The 20,130-nt window shown below is 39.9% G+C and overlaps 2 protein-coding genes across 8 annotated transcripts in view; both read right to left on the reverse strand.

Moving 5' to 3' along the window:
- The window catches only part of rasgrp3 (RAS guanyl releasing protein 3 (calcium and DAG-regulated)), a 31,549-nt gene extending 23,878 nt beyond the window's left edge, over positions 1 to 7,671 (reverse strand). For 2 of the 3 annotated variants that reach the window (XM_058652437.1, XM_058652435.1), the window contains exon 1: positions 7,471 to 7,671. The gene's annotated coding sequence lies outside the window, so the exon portion shown is untranslated. Of the gene's footprint in view, positions 1 to 921; positions 972 to 7,470 lie in introns of those variants that run through there. The other variant, XM_058652436.1, reaches the window with a different exon arrangement.
- A 5,694-nt stretch (positions 7,672 to 13,365) lies between these two features.
- ltbp1 (latent transforming growth factor beta binding protein 1) overlaps positions 13,366 to 20,130 on the reverse strand; it is a 115,668-nt gene continuing 108,903 nt past the window's right edge. For all 5 annotated transcript variants that reach the window (XM_058651264.1, XM_058651267.1, XM_058651265.1 and 2 more), the window contains 4 exons: positions 19,877 to 20,053; positions 17,392 to 17,553; positions 15,722 to 15,871; positions 13,366 to 15,629 (listed from right to left, as the gene is read on the reverse strand). In XM_058651264.1, coding sequence (XP_058507247.1) covers positions 15,457 to 15,629; positions 15,722 to 15,871; positions 17,392 to 17,553; positions 19,877 to 20,053 — 662 coding nt within the window. In that variant the 3' untranslated portion in view covers positions 13,366 to 15,456. The remainder of the gene's footprint in view (positions 15,630 to 15,721; positions 15,872 to 17,391; positions 17,554 to 19,876; positions 20,054 to 20,130) is intronic.

A 20,130-nucleotide genomic window follows, 5' to 3' on the forward strand; every position in this document is an offset into this window, starting at 1 on the left:
GCTGAATCGCTGCGCATTGGGTTAGGGTTATCTAAGTAAGTAAGTAAGTAAAACACACACATATATACAGTATAAACAAAACAAATAATAATAATAATAGTCGTAAGATCTTTTCACATCATAGTAATAAAAAAGGGGAAGATGGAGCAGCTTTAGAGGACAAAGGAAATGATTATTAGCTTATTAGTAAATAGATTTAAGGTGCTTGCAAAGAAAGAAGAGCAATGAGATAAAAGAATAAAAAGATGGCATCACATAAAGGCAAGTCTCTAAAAATGAGTTTTAAGATGTGATTTCAAAGATGACATTGATTTAGTAAGCCTTATCTCCACGGGCAGGCCGCTCCAAAGCCGAGGCGCTCTGCCGGAGTCGGCACAGTCACCCCTGGTTTTGAGCCTCAGCCTCGGTACAGTTAAGAGAGACCCACCCGTGGATCTGAGGCTGCGAACAGGCTGGCATGGGGTCAGCATGTCAGTGAGGCGAGACCTTGACGAGCCTTAAAATGTTCAATTCTAAAGCGTACAGGGAGCCAGCGGAGTAATGTGATGTCGTCTGTTAAAACCAGTGAGAAGCCTGAACCAGCTGGAGGCAGGAGAGGGATCTGTGAGGGAGTCATCTCAACGGGAGAATAGGAGGGCGTGGACTACTATCTCTAGGTCAGGCTGTGATAGAAGAGTTTTGATTTTTGAGATGATTCTGATGTGAACCATCCGAGTTATGCTGAGTGGTTACATGGAATCATTTCAGCAGAGATATCATTCCCTGCTGACATTTAGTGACACAACTGTCATATGTTGATGGCATCTCCCAATTTTAGTTATTAATACAATTAGCTAAAAAACAACAACAACACCCAAACGTTACATATCATTGTGTCAAAGAATTACAACACAAACCATTCAAACAGTAAACAGATCTTACCGCCTCTACAGCAACATGTCAGCAAGCATCCAAGGAAAAGACCAGTCTTTTTTTGCTGTTAGTGCTAAAGGCTGCTATTGGTAACTTTTTAACTATACTATACTATGACCTCCTCCTCCTCCTCCTCCTCCTCCTCTTCTTCTTCTTCTTCTTGTTGGTAAACACAACAGCCTGAAGCAGCAGCAGCAGGCCTGCCAGTGCTACCATGTGACTCTCTCTCTCTCTCTCTCTCTCTCTCTCTCTCTCACTCACTCACTCACACACACACACACACACACACACACACACACACACACACACACACACACAGTCTGGTTTCCATGACTTCAGAAGACATTACATTGACTTACATTCATTTCCTGGTGATTTACTCTAACCTTAACCATAATTAATAATCCTAATCCTAATCCTAACCCCAACCTCATCCTGACTTGGTGGAACTCTCCGCTCCCTCCCCATTTTCCCAGAAACACCCCTGCCGTAGAGTGACAGGGTTGGACTGTCAGAGAGGAAGTCCTCCTTCCTCCTGGCTGCACAAAACTGATATTGGTAAGTACGTAAAAAATGTAATAAATAAGGAAACAATATATAGGAAGTTGTTGTATATGAATTATGATCTCAACATGCTTTATAAGGTGGTTTTATCACAACAATAGTTATCCTCCCTTAATAACACCTAATGAATATGGTCTGTTCTTACATAACAAAACACAACACTAGACACAAGTGTTAATAGTGTCCAAATAACTCTAAATGAAGTCTTATGTTCCCCAAACTAAAGTGACATCTTGATCACTATTAATTCAACTGTAGCTGAACACTTATTAACCAACACATGTTCCCTAATCTAAAGCATGTTCTTGTGATACAACACCTTATACTAAGCAAAGCATATTGAGATTGTAATTCATGTACAACAACTTCCTTACTTACTACTAATAAGCAATAATTCTGAGGTTATTGAGGGAAAACTCTTAGTTAATGGCTTCCTGGTTGTTTTAGAAGGCCATGCGGAATAAGGCATTAATAAGTACTTAATAATGACTAATTAAGAGCCAATATGTAACTAATTTGCATGCTAATAGGCAACTAATTAATGGTGAATATGTGTTCCCTCATCTAAAGGGTTACCAAGTATTGTTATTAAATATGAACCCTGCTTATTATTACTATTATTATTGATAATAATAATACTAACAACAATAATAATAATACTAACAATAATTATACTAACAATAATAATAATAATAATAATAATAATAATAACAATAATAATAATAATAATAATAATAATAATAATGATAATGATAATAATAATAATAATAAGATAAAAAAAGTATTTGCTCTGTGCAGGAGCGAGGACTGGTGGTAAAATTGTGGATAAACAGGCTATTCCATTGTTGTTCTTAATGTGTGATGACACATCATGGATGTTGTCAGTACTAATATAATACATCTCTAGCAAACAGCTCAAGGTAAAAGCTACAGAGCTGTTGGAGGTTGTTTGTTAAAGCCAGAGTTAGCTGCACTGTGGACACGTGAATAAATGGAGTTTCTGTATAAATCCACACAGGCAGAGTCAGGTTACCGTCTCTCAGGTGACAACCAATGAAATCATTTGCTGCTGCTGTTCATTCTGAATGAATACATGTATATGCCACCTGTCACAGTGACATTCTGCACGACATTAAATGAGAAAATGCAGCAGTGTCACACATGTGATGAACATGTGATGAACACATGTTCATCAGCCCAGTGATTGGACATACATGTGTATGTACAGTAAGTATATACAGTAGGTGGTTTTGAGTCGCTACAAAAAAAACATGTTCTGTGTTATCGGTAGTCATATTTGACATCACAGTAATAACATGGAAAATTAGTATGCAATCATTTTTGAATATTATTATGGTAACAGTAGTTACCAGTGGCAATTTTGGTCTGGAAATGCTGGTGGGGCAATCCAGAAATACCACATATGACTCTCATACCTGATTTGTATTTTCCCTCTTGAGAAATGATTAAATCCTGCCGTCGATGTGGTCCCAAACGTTTGATCTCCAACTTCTGCTCAAGTGGCAAAGTGCTAAACCGCAAACTAGCCAGGTAATCAACTCCATTCATCATGCAATGAATGAATGAATGAATGAAGCAGGACCTGTGCAGTGGCCGCCCTTGCTTCAAATCAGCCAATGAGAAGCGCTCTGGGGCCCTGAACTTCAGGCCCCACTGCTGAAACTGACGCGTGCACTGTAAACGCACAGCAGTTCACCTGTCCACATCACCTGTCCACATCACCTGTCCACATCACCTGTCCACATCACCTGTCCACTAGGGCTGAACGATATATCGTTATCGTATCGCTATCGAGATATGAACATTCAAGATATTAATATCGAAAAAGCAACGATATAAACAATATAGATTTTCCCCCTCGCTCGCCCTGCATGTACAGCTCTGGCGGTCACAGTAAACTTCATTTTTACGATTGCACTTGAATGCATCACTACGGCCAGCCAACCACAAACCTTATTTCATGCTTGCTGTGGATCGACAGCTGAAGCTAACCAATGACAAACATAGGAGGGCGGGCGGTAGACGGAGACTGAGACGCGCACACACACACACGACATACACAGCGGGAAAGAAAGTGACATGAGCGCGGAAGATAATGCGGCCGGTGGCGATTTTGTGCCAAAACATAAATCATCGTATTTTGGATTTAAAAAGGATGATGTCAACCAGAGCGAGGTGTTGTGCAGGTCGTGCTTAGCGAAAATTGCGACGAAGCAAGGTAGCACAACAAACATGTTTCACCACCTGAAACAACACCATCGCGTGCTGCACGAAGAGTGTATTACAATGAGAGAAACACCGGGGGACTTATCAGTCATCCCAAAAGAAGCCCAAGCAAAGTGTGTTTACTGATGCGTTCCGTAGCGTTACACCGTATGAGTCGACGTCTACCAGACAAAGGCGTTATAGACGCTATAACATACCACATTGCAAAAGACATGGTACCCGTGTACACAGTCTCACAGTGAGTTCTCATCAATAAAACTACACTTTCCATCTGGAAAGTTTCCACAGTCTTTTGTATCATGATGTTTTTATTTTTCTGAAAAATGCTTGGTTTTCACCGAACCCGTAGTCATATCGTATCCTATCGATATCGAGATATCTGGCATGAAATTTTGTCCACATCACCTGTCCACATCACCTGTCCACATCACCTGTCCACATCACCTGTCCACATCACCTGTCCACATCACCTGTCCACATCACCTGTCCACATCACCTGTCCACATCACCTGTCCACATCACCTGTCCACATCACCTGTCCACATCACCTGTCCACATCACCTGTCCACATCACCTGTCCACATCACCTGTCCACATCACCTGTCCACATCACTGCAGGTGCAGGGCGAGCATGGCTGTGCCACACCCAGCGGAATCAGACACAACCAACTATTCACACACAACGACACGACATTAAGTGTCGAGTAGTCAAAGGACAACCGTGGACATTTCATTGTGGACAAAGTTGAATGTATTATTAACTTGTGCTTGATGACATTTTTGACACAGTAAAATTTACAGTATAACAGCTTATAATCCTCCCTTGCACAGCAGCGCCCTCTGGTGGGGCCAACGCCATTGATAGTTACTATCATTTCTAGTGTAATGTCCAGAAAACAGCTTGGTAATAACAATAGTAATAGTGTACTACATAACTAGGATGCAACGTGTTACTAGTAATTATCTTGTCATGTTATTACTGTAACGTTTAGGTACTAGATCTTCTTAAAGTGGGTGTGGCTGTGAGTGCGCAAACCATCACCAGTGACATTAAAATGAAGTTAATAAACAACAAATAATGCTAATTAATCTAATTAAAGGGAACACGTTTGTTAAAACTTACAATAACATTGAAGGACGACTAGGAGACGGATTTCTCCCACTTTTCACCTGTACAAGGGCTTATGTGGTGTTTTTCCTCACTCAGTGTGAGGGTCTAAGGACACAGGGTGTCACTTGCTGTACAGACTCTAAAGCTTTGACAAAGTTTGTGATTGGGTTATATAAATATAATTGACTTTACGCCAACACACCAGGAAACATTTATCACCATTAACATGGACACAGGGGGGCGCTCTCTCTTTTTGTAATGAATTGATTTAAGCCAAAAAAATCACTTTGATATACATGTCGTCCTGGTTCAGAAACGTGATCTCACATTTATTTGTGGTTTTCAGAAACAAACTTGGACACTGTATTATCCAGTGGGTAAACATTCATAATGTCTTATTTTCCTTACATTGACAAGTCAACCATAGTCATAAACTACACATTATCAGAAAGTATGGATTAACTCTGCGCGTGCTTTAAAGGTTGTGTGTATGTCGGTCACTCTACGTGCCCCTGTGGTGTTGTAGCCATAATAATAACTATATTGCAAACACAAGAATATCGTGTGTATCACTTATTACAAACAGCCACAATGCAGTGCTCTGTCCAAACCTAACAGACCAGGAATCCCAGTGTGATGACATTCATCTTTGATGTGGACGGCTAACACTACAGCATGTGTAAAGGGAGTCTGAACTAGAAATGACGAGATCTGTTCAGATATTTCAGCTTCTAATTCACAACAGTTTTCTTAAACGTTACTATCGGGATGATAATACTGGCCATAATCAGTGGCTCCGTGAGCATCGACCCTTTATCCCTCTGACAATGTAAAGACTACTTTTAAATGCATTTCTTTTTCCCATTTTATATTTAATCTTGTATGTAGTCCATAGCACCAGTAGTAGTGAAATATGAAGAAAATGTTTGCTTCATGATTAATATTCAAATTTGAATGTAATGTAAAATGTGAATTATAGACAAATATGAATCGATTCTTGCTCCAGGCCTCCTCGTTGGTTTCCTTCTTCTTCTTGTTATTTTAGTGTACGGTAACTGTATTTGCTTAATACTGATATCTGTTATTTCCCACTTCACTTGGGGAAGGGCTCGTTCCTGAACTCTCCCACTGCCTTCACGTCAAATTTCAGGCAAGTTTACTGTGGAAATGCTGTGAAAGTGTAAGTAGAAGGTAATTCTGAACAATATTCAGTCGGTCTCATCATCTACCGCTTTAGCCTCCACCAGAGGGTCACAGGGGGTGCTGTGCCAATCTCAGCTACATTGGGCGATAGGCGGGGTACACCCTGGACAGTTCGCCAGTCCATCGCAGGGCCACACACAGATAGAGACAAACAACCATTCAATTTAGAGTGTCCAATTGACCTAATCCCCACATTGCATGTTTTTAGACTGTGGGAGGAAGCCAGAGAACCCGGAGAGAACCCACGCACACACGGGGAGAACATGCAAACTCCATGCAGAAAGGCCCTTGTTCTAACTTACTAAATGTATTTGTATCAGACAATTAATATTGGCTAACCAGAGTGTAATTACTACTGTACTTGAGTGTGAACAGTTTGAATGTAATTTTTTATTAACATAACATTAATTTAATCTTAGAATTTTGAGAAATATGACATTTACTCACTACTTTAGTAAAGTTTAATACTGTACTATTGCCAATATTGGCAATCTTTATACACATTGCACATCATTGCAATGATTGGAATTGCGTTTGTGCTCCGTCATTTGTTCTTGGCTCCGTGGTTTTGGCGGAGGAAGCTGCCTGCTGATTGGCTACTGAGTTTTGGAGCGACAACTCAATGGACCGGAAGTAGTCACGAGTTTGGAGTCACTGTCCATCTGGAATTCCGACAAAACAATTGTAAGTATCTAACGTTTGTTAACGTTAATGATGTCGACGGGGAAAATTTGGTTGAACGAGTTCCAGACGGAGAGCGACTCCACAACCGTGACTATTCCAATCATTGCAAACAAAAAGTGTATTTTCAAACAAATAAAACATTTTTGAATGATTAAATCTTTATTTTTATTTGCAATTTGTGTATTTTAATTTTGTGGTTCATGTTTGCTCTGTGAAAAGTGTTGACACAAATGTAATTCCATAAAATCAGAGATCTTGGTGGTTGTTGACATCTGACGTGTCTGTGGGTTTGTATGTTAATGTGTCTGTGGTGACACCAGTTTGCACTCATACATATTTGTAACCAATTCCTTCAAACTAGCTTCTCCAAACTTGATTTACTGTCTGTGACAGACTATTGCTGCTTATGAGTTAAAGTTATTTACTACTTCAATGTACTGAGTCCTTGGTCTTGTACCCCCATTGGTTCTTGGTCTCCAGAGATCGAGACCTGGTGGTGCCATTTTTTGATCTTAGTCATGAACTGGTCTCACCCTTACTTCATTGTCTTAAATTGATCTCATCATCCCTAGGTCCTGCTCAGAAAGTGGTCTTATCCTGCCTTGGTCTGAAACTGGTCTTGCCCTCTCTTCGTATTAGTCTTGATTTAATCTCACATTCCCTTGGTCTGTGTCTCATCTTAAGTCTGGTCTTGAATACAACACGTTTGTCAACATTTAACATTTAAGCACACATGCAGGACACCTTACCTTATCTGAGACCTGGACTGTGCTGAGCTGTTCATACGTGTATAGATCCTCCTTTTGTCTGTTCCAATTTACATCAGAACATCCAAGTCCAGCTGGATCCACTGGCTAACCGCAGCATAGCTGTCCACTTGTCGGTGCTGGAGTATTTCCCAGTTCTAAAGCTCTTTGTTTGCCTCGGCCACAGCAGCACTGCTGCATATTCAAGCCACAACTGATCCCTGCAGTGTGTGAGCTGTTTGTCCAAATGGCCACTAGACTTCCTCCAATTCTTTCCAAACTTAGTTTTCCTGCCTGCGTCGGATAGTTTCCCTGGGCTGAGCTAAATATAGAGACCACACAAGGTAAAGTGGAAAAGAGCAGAGCAGGAAATGTATCACAATACACTTGTGCACACATTCATATTTGTTTCTGTGTGTCTTCCTGTCTCTAATTTGTCCTGTGACACGTGTGCACTTTAAAGTGACACAATTCAAATTACATCATCTCTGAATTAGCACTAGTTTTAGTATTGGTTGTAGCAGTGTTCCTACAGTGTGTGTGTGTGTGTGTGTGTGTGCGTGTGTGTCCAAGCACTGTTGTTGTGTACTTGTGAGAGGCTGAACCCATCCCGTGTTGCCCTCGAATGACGTTGATCATATTGTTTTGTCTCTGGGCTTCTAAAAATGTCTGGCCAAACAAAAACACTGACGCCACATCCTGCTGCATGGCCTCAACAAAAAGACCTGACCAGACCACTTTTCCAGCCTCTGTGTGGACACTCCAACCTCAACACTCTCTTCTGTATGACATGATAATCTGAAGTTCACCATGCTCACATACATTTTTCCTCTATCTGATTTTTGCTGTTGCAGTTTAATTGTAGAGCAATGCCATTAAAGCTTTAGTAGGCGAGATCATTAAAAAATAATAATTCATTGATCCTTCATCATTTTATCAGTGCCTGCTGCTGCAAGGCATTCTAGTCAGAACTCAGTCCGTGTATCATTTGTTCATTCGTTTTTCAAAATAAAACCAGAAATTAAAAAAACGAAGAAACGACTTGTTTTCTCAAGATTCGTTTACAAAATCAAAATGAAAAAACGGGTAACGACTCCTTTTTCCTCCGCACCAACGTTTTTAAGTGCGCCCGTGTAGTCGCACTTACGGTGAATGCTGGGAGTCGACTGAGAATGTCAGTGCTAGCTTGAGACTGAGCAAGATCACTTCCGGTTTTCAAAATAAGACATTAATAATAAAAGTGCAATCAATCGAGCTGATTTTAAGACATTGATTTTTACTGTACTATAACAACACATTGGCCCACAGTTGACCTCAGGAACATCCTGACTACTCCCTCACTCATTATCAAACAATTTTACTGTATCTGTACTAGCATATTGTTTCACTGTTGTACATTTTACGTTTACTTTTTATAATGAAAATATATATTTTGTATTGCATTGCTGCTGTGTCAAAACAATTTCCCCTCAGGGATGAATAAAGTATTTCTATTCTATTCTATGCTATCATTTTTGAGAAATTAAGCCTCAAAGTTGTCTTTGTTTTTCTCAGAAAAAGGCCAAAAACTCTATATTTACTGTACAATAACAACACATTGGCCCATAAGTTCTGACAATGGTTGGTACAGTTGACCTCAGAGACATCCGGACTACTCCCTGACTAATTTTTACTGTATCATTTTTGAGAAGTTTGGTTTGTACACTAGTTTGAACACTAGCCTATGCTTCCCTTCCCGATCACAGGTAGTCAGTCTTTTTCTTCTTGTCTTATCCGTCACAGGTCACTTCCGAGTCACGTAACTTGCATTTATCAAAATTAGATTAAACGGGAAACTATCCATTTCTTCCATTTTTCATTTCTACACAAAATCGGAAATTGGAAAAACAAGTAGTTTTCTCACCTAAGTCAAAGTTTTGATATCTATTAAGGTTTTTAAACAATCGCAGTTTACGTTTTGTACTTTTTTTGGAGGTATTCTGATTTTACAATGAGTGTGTGTGGCGTTGCCCATGCAAAATTTGACAAAAATGTCATAGTTTAGTATGTTGTCCAAAAAGTAACTCAAATGTAATAGTTTAGTACGTCATCCAAAATGAGACAAAATGTCATAGTTTAGTATGTCGTCCAAAAAGTAACTAAAATGTCATAGTTTAGTACGTCATCCAAAATGAGACAAAATGTCATAGTTTAGTATGTCGTCCAAAAAGTAACTAAAATGTCATAGTTTAGTACGTCATCCAAAATGAGACAAAATGTCATAGTTTAGTATTTAGTAGTTAGTTTTGGATGACATACTTAACTATGACATTTTTGTGACTTTTTGGACGACATACTAAACTATGAAATTTTTGTGACTTTTTGGACGACATACTAAACTATGACATTTTTGTGACTTTTTGGACGAAATACTAAACTATGACATTTTGGTGACTTTTTGGACGACATACTAAACTATGACATTTTGGTGACTTTTTGGACGAAATACTAAACTATGACATTTTGGTGATTTTTTGGACGACATACTAACCTATGACATTTTAGTGACTTTTTGTACGACATACTAACCTATGACATTTTAGTGACTTTTTGGATGAAATACTAAACAATGACATTTTGGTGACTTTTTGGACGACATACTAAACTATGACATTTTTGTATGACATCGAGAGCGATCACTAATATCTCTCTCTCTCTCTCTCTCTCTCCCTCTCTCTCCATTTAAATATAGATTGTGAGTTGAATGGAAACTCTGGTTGTTGTCCAGCTCAGCCCCTCTGTCTGCTGAGTGAGAACATGTGACACTATTGACAACACAACAGTGGTTTTAGACACAACACAAGAAAACTATTTCTAGTATCACATTGATTGTGATTCATTTTTAACCTGTGTTGTTGTGAAGCTAAAGACAAACTTCCTAATATGTTGTTGTTATGCCTTTAAACTTTATACCTCGACTGCCATCAGCCCTCCAGCTAAAAATAAACCAAAAACCAATAAACAATAAACAATAAATAAACAATTTGTGATTATACACAAGCATACTGATGACTGGTATATTCTGCCAATAACCCATACTAAATGTGACACGCTGCACCTTTAACCATCCAAAATGTTACATCGTGCAGCTTTGATCTTCCTTAAATGTTACAGTCTGCACCTTTATTTTCCTAAATGTTACATGCTGCAGCTTTAATCTTCCTAGTACATGCTGCAGCTTTAATCTTCCTAAATGTTACATGCTGCAGCTTTAATCTTCCTAAATGTTACATGCTGCAGCTTTAATCTTCCTAGTGGGACACTGCACCTTTAACTTTCCTGAATCAACTTTATTGACCAAGTATACATTATGCAACAAGGAATTTGACTGGTTTATCTTGCTCAGTGCATTTATTAAATAAATAAAGTTTGAGAATAAAATAGAAATGAGAATAAGAAATAAAATGTAATAAAATGTAATAAAATAAAAAAATGTAATTAAATACAATTTACAGCTTGAAGATGAAAAGAGGTTGGAAGTTCAATTTAACTTTTTTTCCACAATTTACAAAAAGAAAGTAGTTTGACCAACGATATAAACACACCTGAGCAAAAGATACTAAAAAAAAAGTTCAAAGTTCACTTTGCTTGTCATATATAAGGAGTTGTGTATTACAACTATTTCGATAATCGATTAATCGGTTTGATAACTGTTTGGATAACAAATAATTCCTTAAAAGTGAATCAATTTGGTTTGTGGACAAAACAAGACATTTCAGAACATCATCATTTCCAGGTTTGACGAACACCGATCAACATTTTTGAAGGTATTCTGATATTTTATGGACCAAACGATTAATCGAGAAAATAATTGACAGATTAATTGATTATGAAAATAATCGTTAGTTGCAGCCTGCACAGGTTAATATGCTTTTCATACACAGGTCTGTAAGACATGCAGTATGTGTTGTTTTACCTGACATTTTTGTCATTATTTCACACTGAGAGATGCCTTGGTCATATGAGCAGTGATGATAACGCTGCCATGTGACCTTGTGAGTAGTGCCTGTGTGTGTGTGTGTGTGTGTGTGTAAACACACAACCCCTCCGCCCCTTAACTCCACACTTACCAAGAATGAACATACCAGGATATGATATTTGTCCTTGTGCCCTTGTGTTCCTTTCACACTCTGATAAATGAGAGCAGTTGTGTCAGACATCCGTGTGAGTTCAGTGCTCGGCTCTTTGTTGTTCTGTGCTTGTGTGTAAATCAGACACTAGAAGAGAGGATGTTGATGGAGGACTTTCTGCAGATGTCTGGTGTTTGTTAGGAACTACACTGGCCTCCTACAGTATTGGAACAGTGAGGCCAATTCCTTTATTTTTGCCATAGACTGAAAACATTTGGGTTTGACATCAATAGATGAACATTTTTCTGACTGTGAAGGGCCAGAAAAAACTGAGGTCATTATATTCAGCCCTAAACACCTCAGAGACAAACCTTCTGACCACATTGTCACTTTAGATGACATCACCATGGCTTCCAGTTCCACTATGAAGAACCTTGGAGTTACTTTTGACCAGGAAATGTCATTTGATTCACACATAAAACTCAGAACAGCCTTCTTCCACCTGCAGAACTTTATGAAAATTAGAAACATTGTGTCCTTAAAGGACGCTGAAAAAGTACTTCATGCTTTTGTTACATCTAGATTAGATTACTGTAAGTCCTTATTATCAGGATGTTCCAACAAGTCTGTAAAAACCCTTCAGTTCATTCAAAATGATGCAGCATGAATTCTTCCCTTCTGTGGTGCACTCACACTCACGGCTACAACCTGCTTTAAGTCTAAGGTTTTATGGTTGCAACACCACTGTTTGTCCAGGTCACAAGAGGAAACGACTGAAAAGTTGAACAATATTTATTACTAACAAAGGAATCTAAAGGTAAATAATAAATCAAACGTCTTCTGAAGAATGAAGAGGCTGGATTTGGGTGCTGATCACTTCCAGGTACCTTCTACCGTTTTTGTAGAGAAACTAGTGTTTGTTTGGTTTTAATGTGACAGCCTGAGAGATAGTGCTGCTTTTGATTTGGTAGGTCCTGCCCTACTCCACATTTGTTACCTGTTTCATGAATAATCTTTAAAATAAAGGTTTTTCAACTTTAAAGGATTTCAAGAACACATGGGAACCCTGCTTTTAATACCAGTTGAGCTTGTCTTTTATTTATTTATATTTATTATTATTATCGTTCCTCCTCTATTTTACAGTGCTGTGTTTTTACTCCATTTATTTGGTGACTTTCCTTTTTGTAAATGATTGCTTCTTGTTAAGACAGGTTAAGCACTTTGCTATATACATTTTTACCTTGACCTTAAATTAAGATAAAAGGGTTCAGATAATTCTTTTTTCTTTCTTTGCAGCATAGGCAGGTTTTGTCTGTGATTGGTCAAATCCTGCTGTGACGCTACAGATTTAGAGGTGAAAAAAAAGCAGAAAGATTATCATGGAATTATTTATCAATAACCACAAAGATGATGAAGATGATAGTGATGATGATTGTCTGTCTTCTTCTTCTTCTTTCCTCTCTTTGTAAATGTGATGTTTTGTTTGTAATCTGCTGGACTTGTTTCTGTCCATCTGTCCATCCTGGGAGAGGGATCCCTCCTCTGTGGCCCTTCCTGAGGTTTCTCCCATTTTTTCCTTGTAAAAGGGTTTTTTTTGTGTTGTTTTTCCTCACTTGATGTGAGGGTCTAAGGACAGGGGGTCTAAGGACAGAGGGTCTAAGGACAGAGGGTCTAAGGACAGGGAGTGCCACTTGCTGTACAGACTGTTAAGCCCTTGGAGGCAAATTGTGTTAATGATGTTGGGCTAAACAAATAAAATTGTTAATTTAAGAATGAGAGGCAGACCAGGTTAAATATCACAATTTGTGGTTTAATACCAAGGGGTTTAATGTACATTGTTTATGAATTCATAGAAAAAAAAGCTATTTATCCATGTACAAATTACAAATACATCAGCTTTGTTCTCCACTCTTTTGTTTTAAATGTACACAAGTTCCTTCTCTCCCATCGCTGTCCCATAGCAGCTTTGCCACCTGGAAAGACTTAGCAGTGAAACGTATTTAAGAGAAGGATGAAAAATTCATTTCAGTCATCTCAGAAACAAAGACACAGAGGAGAACGGGAAAACCACGTGACAAAAAGGATTCATGGGAAGAAACATGACAATGGATTTTACAAACGTAGTGTCATCACGTTTTCCTGACGGAAGACAGAGGGATGGCGAAGGAGAAAGAGGAGGAGCCAACAACTGGCCTCTTCACAGAATTAAATATCCACAATCACTTTGACTGGGTACAAAATAAAACGAGATCCCCCAGCACGAGTCCATAGGGTTTGTCAATTTAATAAATGAGCAAAAAACAAACAAAAGAACGGCCGTGTGTAACATGTAAATCTCTCATTTAAAAACAAACTAAGAAAAGCAACAAACAAACATACAATTTTATACAATTCTGTGTTTCTTTCCCCAACATACGGTCGACACCAAATAGTAGATTAAGTTGAATCTTTATCTCAAGTAAATTACTTTAGTTTAATTTCGTGTGTGTTTTATACAGTGCAGAGTATATGGGCGTTGGTTAAGTAAGTGAGTGTGTGTGTGTGTGTGTGTGTGTGTGTGTGTGTTGCATTTCTATACTTTTAGGGATGTTTAATTTAACAAAGCTCTGCTCAAAGGGACAGATCAGGACTTTTGAATTGAAGTTGTACGAGTCACTGACAGGTCTTCATGAGACTGTCATGCTCTCAGTGAAAACACCACGTGTGTTAGCTTATGTCTACTATAGATTAAGAAAATGTTTGACATGTATTCCTGCACCAAAGTCCACGGAAGAAAATCTATATTTTTGGCTTTCTGGGAAAGGAGAGCTGCCACTCGACTGCTGCATCATGTCGTACATCTGTGTCACCGGGTGGAAACAGCAGTGGATCAAAAACTCATGTGTGTCAGGGTTTAAAATGAGGATTTTCTCTACGGACTTTGGTGTGGGAAGTGAGTGGTTTATAAAAACTTAACAATGAATGTTTAAGATGTAAAGTGGCAAACATTTCCTTAAAATATCAGCTTTAGGCTTTAATCTGTTTGAATGAAAGTCAAACTGTCTCTTCTTGGTTCTTGGGGCACTTGTTTAAAGCCACGTCTGAGCTTTTAGAATAGTTTCAAATATGTGATCATGATGAGCATAATATTAAAATGGCTCATCATCAAATAGAAGCAGTGTGTTCATTACACAGGCAGCAGAACAGGAGTTAAAAGCAGATCTGAGGATTATTATTGTCCAACTTACTTTGGATTTGATTCAAATTAAAGGTCCAGTGTGTAACATTTAGCAGGATTTATTGGCAGAAAATGAATATGTTTGTGTAAATGTTTGATAGCTTTAAAATAAAAATGGTTTGTTTTTGTAGCCTTAGAATAAGTCTTTTAGTTCAATTCAATTCAATTATTTGTAATTTAAGCAAGGTCCTTCCTCCGTGTTTCTACAGTAGTCTGCGTTTACAGGTGTTGAAACGGAAGCTTATGATGTCAATGAAGACGAGCGGCTCCAGCTACTCAAACCTGATGTGTAGACTGACGGAGGAGGAGGAGGAGGAGGAAATGATGCAGAGATGGTGTACGTTATAGTTCCCTCACACACAGAGGAGTGACAGCGTATCTGCAGGCTCACATTTTTACACTCTGGACCTTTAATGTTCATCTATCTTTTAATAATGATTTAAACATGATGATGTGTGCTGTACGTGGGTTTAAGTACAATCCCCTTATTTTGTGACGCCTTCAGGTCACTGCTGCTGCTGCTGCTGCTGCTGCTGCTGCTGATGATGATGATAAAACAGGAAGTGCTAATGGACACTGGAGCTAATCTTTGGCTGAATGTAGTGAGTGGACGTCCTCACAAGTATAGTGTAACGAGCTCTGTGCATGTGGTCTGGTCCATGTTCACTGAGTGTGTGTTGATGTGCGGCGTGTTGCAGCCTCCACACAGTAGTTGGGTTTGTCGGAGACGCTGAAGCCCGGCAGACAGACACACTGGTACGACCCCACTGTGTTGATGCACTTTGCGTTTTTACACAGCGACATCTGGTTGTTGAGTTCCGAACACTCGTTCACGTCTGTGGAGAAAGGAGGAGAGACGCGTTATTTAACAGCGTGACATGTTTTGGATTTGATCGTCGTGTGTTCTTGCTCCCTCCCTTTCTCTCACCGATGCAGGCCATGCGGGACAAGTCCAGGGTGTATCCGTCGAAGCAGTCGCAGGTGTAACCCTCCTGAACGCGGACACAGCGACCGTTCTCACAGCCGTTCAGAATCCCGCACTCCTCCGCCCGCAGACCCTCAAACGGCTTGTACTGATCTGTAGCAAAGAGACACAACAGCTTACACCAGAGTTAACTGCCCTATTTCCACTACATGGTCCCAGCTCGCCTCGTCTCTACAGTTTGGTTGGTTTCCCAGATTTTAGACAATTGCCTGGAGATGAACCCACATTGTCAGGATTGTTAAGTCTTTTTAACTGATCTACAGTGAAAGCCTCCCCACCATGGATTATTGACAGCGTAACCGGGTCGAGCATCATGTATTTAGCCCCAGTGTCCGGTGCAGACATTTCTTCACATCCTCGAATCCTTTACGTTTGCGCAGAACCGCGACTGACAAATCCTGGAAAAACACGATGGTGGACTCCTGGGCCTTCACGATCTTCAACACCCTCTGTTTGTCAGCGAAGTTGTGAAATCTGGTCAGGATGGGTCGTGGTCGCTGGTTCGGTCCCGGCTTTGGAGCTAGGACATCCTGAGCAGGTTGGGTATCCAGCTCTCCGTGTTACTGCCTTCTGCGTCTTCTGGTAAAGCCTTTGTTCTCACGGTCGTCCAGAACGTGGACTGTGTTGTGATTGGCCAGCCAACGAGAGCTTTCCCACTGTCCTGTGATTGGCCAGGTACCTGGAAGTGACGTAATAGATAGGCCAGCTCTCAGATACACAGCTCCCCCTCTGGCACGGTGGATGCTCTGCATCTCAGCAGCTACAACGAGAGTAGTTCTTCTTCTTCTGCGGTTGAATGTACGCAACCGGATGTGCCCGGACTAGTGCCCGCACCGGGAGGCGCTACGGTGGTGAGAGGAGTGGTGAGGTTTACTGATGACATCATCAACATACGGAAGTGCCGATCCGCTTCGCAGAGCCAAGGAAAACAATACAACCCTATTTTCTCAGCAGTGGCTGAACTGTTTGTTCTGAAACTTTAGGGTTTCATAAACGAGGTAATGACGCAGATACACACACAAATGCAGCGTTAATTGGAGCTTCCCGTCTATGTCACCTTTAAAAAGCACCCAAACGCGCGTGTCCACCGTCTCACAGGTGTGCTCAGCCGCAGCAATCCTGTTACCTGCCTCTGTGATTCTCTCCTCCATCTTTTTCAGTATCGTTTGGGATAATGGCCCCAGCTTTTCATCTATCACCCTGCTTATGTTCGCTGTTATTTCTGGAATAGTTTGGCAAAAAGCCAGGGCAACGACATCCTCAGTGTTAGCTTGTAGCGGTTGTTGCTCTTCCTGCCCTGGGGGAGAGTCAGGCATGCTAGCAGCTTCTTTCTTTTGGTGGCATGTTGTCCCAGGGTCCCAAAAAATACTCGTCAATACTCATATTAAAATACACGACAGGGACGTTGTTGCAAAATATTGAATTGGGCGGAGTTTTGTGTGTGTAATATCAGTGCGGTCATACGGAGCTCAGAAAAAGTCGGCCACACTTTTTAACCTCAGCCACTTAAATGTTGTTTTAAAGAACCAGGTAAATATGTCACTGTAATAAACAACCCTGTTCCTCTGTTCATATAAAAACATATGGAGGGAACACACGATATAAATACTTACGCTCCTGGGTGTCATAGAAGGGCAGAGCTTCCTGCTGTTCAGAGGATTGAGAATAGTCTGGGCTCACTTCATATTCATGGTCAGGGCCTGCAATCAGGGCATCACGGCCATACGGTCGCCGTCCGCCACCCAGAGGGAGGTTACACATGGATGCATAATCCTCTGAGAGAGAGAGAGAGAGAGAGAGAGAGAGAGAGAGGGGGGGGAGAGTCCAGTCAGTCCCGTAAATATTACATAATAAACAACTCGTGTTCAGGGATCGCCAAAGCGTCTCACTTGGAGGACAGAGTGGATCTTGGTCAGTCTTTGCAATTTTCTTTGGTGAGACAGCGATCACGTCATTTGCTCTCTCTTGTCTTAGCTTGTCTCTTCGCTCAGTGGCGGCGAGAGACAGTGTCCACAACACCACTAAGTAATTATGACTCCACGTATGTCCTGCATAGGCCTAGTCTACATACATCAAGCAATGCCCTAACCCAAACAAGGGAGACATTTACCTAAATATCAACTGAACTTCAAGACCCATGCCTATTTAGGACGATTTTCAAAAACTTACAAGGGCTTTTCTTCAAATTCACTAACTTTCAAGACTCCAAGGACCCGTGGGAACCCCATACACACACACACATACACACACACATAACACATACACATGTGACACTGGTGTGTGTGTGTGTGTGTGTGAATGCTGCACATGGTGTAATAAAGCACATGGAGTTGTCGATAAAAAAAACGATATACATGTAATATATCATCAAAGTCCATTCACCTGTTATAATTTATCCTCTGATGAATGACAAGGACAGATTTAATAAAAATAAAAATAAACCTGGAGAATGATGAACATGTGAACACCACTTTCATTTAAAGTGGAAATTTACACTTTTTTTGTCTTAAACTTGTTCTTATTAAGTTACAACAGTGTAACAGTGACAGTAGAATGACACCACCGGCCTGTATGAGCTATAACGTTATCTCCTCAACATTTCTTAGTGACGTTGCATGTTGCAGCTGAATGTCTCTCACCTCATACTATGTCGTCTTCAGTTAGCCTCACAACTGAAAAGGTGTTTACCTTCTTCATTGTAAAAACATTGACAGAAGTCTTGTCACATAAGGACAAAGTAACTTTATATATATAATAACTTTATTGTAACAGTAAAGGGTTAATTTCATTGTCCAGGACTTTCACATGAATAACTGGGTGCTTTCAGAAGATTCTCCCATAACATCAAAAGTCTTGTCTTTAAATGATTCAACTCTTCATGTATTGTGTTGTGGGTTTTTCTTAATGTGTTGTGGTATTTGCAGCGGCCTGACCTCTCAGGGCCACCGTACTAAAGGGTCATACATACATACATTTTATTTCCTCCGTTTTCCCAAGATAACAAGGTCATTCATTTGAGAGATAATGAATGAAATGAAACGTGATAGGCCTGAGATTTCCATCACGCGTGACCGGTATCCATGGAGACGCCCCGGGGGCCTCGTAGCTGGTCACATATGTACAGTAGTTAATGACGACATCAGTCTAACATCTAACTGTGTACATTATCTGTTACAGTTATTTCAGCCTGTGTCAGGCCCTGATTGAATAGATGCGGTGATGGATAGTCTCCTACTCCTCTGACATTGTGATATTGAATGATGTTTCCTGCAATGATTAAATAGACTAGACTATTGTTTTGTTTTCTCGAGTTCTCAAATGAATTATCTCATTCTCACGAGAAAACAGAGGAAATAAAATGTGTGTATGTATGTATGACCCTTTAGGGCTTCTGTAGTAACTGCCAACCTGGTTCCCAGTCTCACACCATGACATGATTTCTGTGTTTCAAAGTCATAGAATATAATTATAATAACAATAATAATAATGCTATCTCATTTTAAAAAAGTGGCATCTCTCTCTCTCTCACACACACACACACACACAGGTTTGAGCAGGTCTTCTACGCTTCTTATTTAGATTAAATACATTTTTCATTCATGTTTAGTGTGGCCATGTTAGTGTGGCTTTTTTTTTTACTACTTCTTGTTAAAGACTATGTATTTAACTTTCAAAGTTAAGTAGTATAACATTCTAAACACTTTAAGTTTTGGTATGAGTATATATATATATATATATATACATACTGTATATATACATATATGCCTATGTTTCTCTCTCTCTCTCTCTCTCTTGCTGTGATTGTGTTTTCTCTCTTGCCCTCCCTGACTTGTGTGCTCTCTTTCATTGTCCACCAGCGTTTTCTGTGTGTTGTAGTTCTCTGTTTGATATAAGTAAATAATTATCTGTAAGCTTCTTCAGGTTTATTTTCGTGATTAATCACGATGAATTACAGAAAATTGTGCAATTCATTAGTTATATTATTATAATTATAAATTATTATTTTCACATTTTTCCCCAAAAGAGGAAAGAAAACTAGTCTGGATATATGCTTTGGGAGTTTGTTTTCTTGTGTGTGTGTGTGTGTGCGTGGTGTACCTGTGTTTTTGGGTGGACAGAGAGCACAGTCCATGCCCCAGGCCTCTCCGAAAAGACAGCAGCACTCTGTGTACGTGGTCTTCCTGTTGAGACCCAGCGGCAGTGTGCACGTCATGGCTTCTGTGACTGTCTTCCAGCAGATGCCCTGGTAGTCCACCTGCTCCGTCTCATGTTGCTCTGTCAACATAGTACATCATTACTACACACACACACACACACACACACACACACGTCCTGTGAGGAGTATACAGTGT

This window comes from Solea solea, chromosome 15 (assembly GCF_958295425.1).
Source record: "Solea solea chromosome 15, fSolSol10.1, whole genome shotgun sequence".
Lineage (NCBI taxonomy): Eukaryota > Metazoa > Chordata > Actinopteri > Pleuronectiformes > Soleidae > Solea > Solea solea.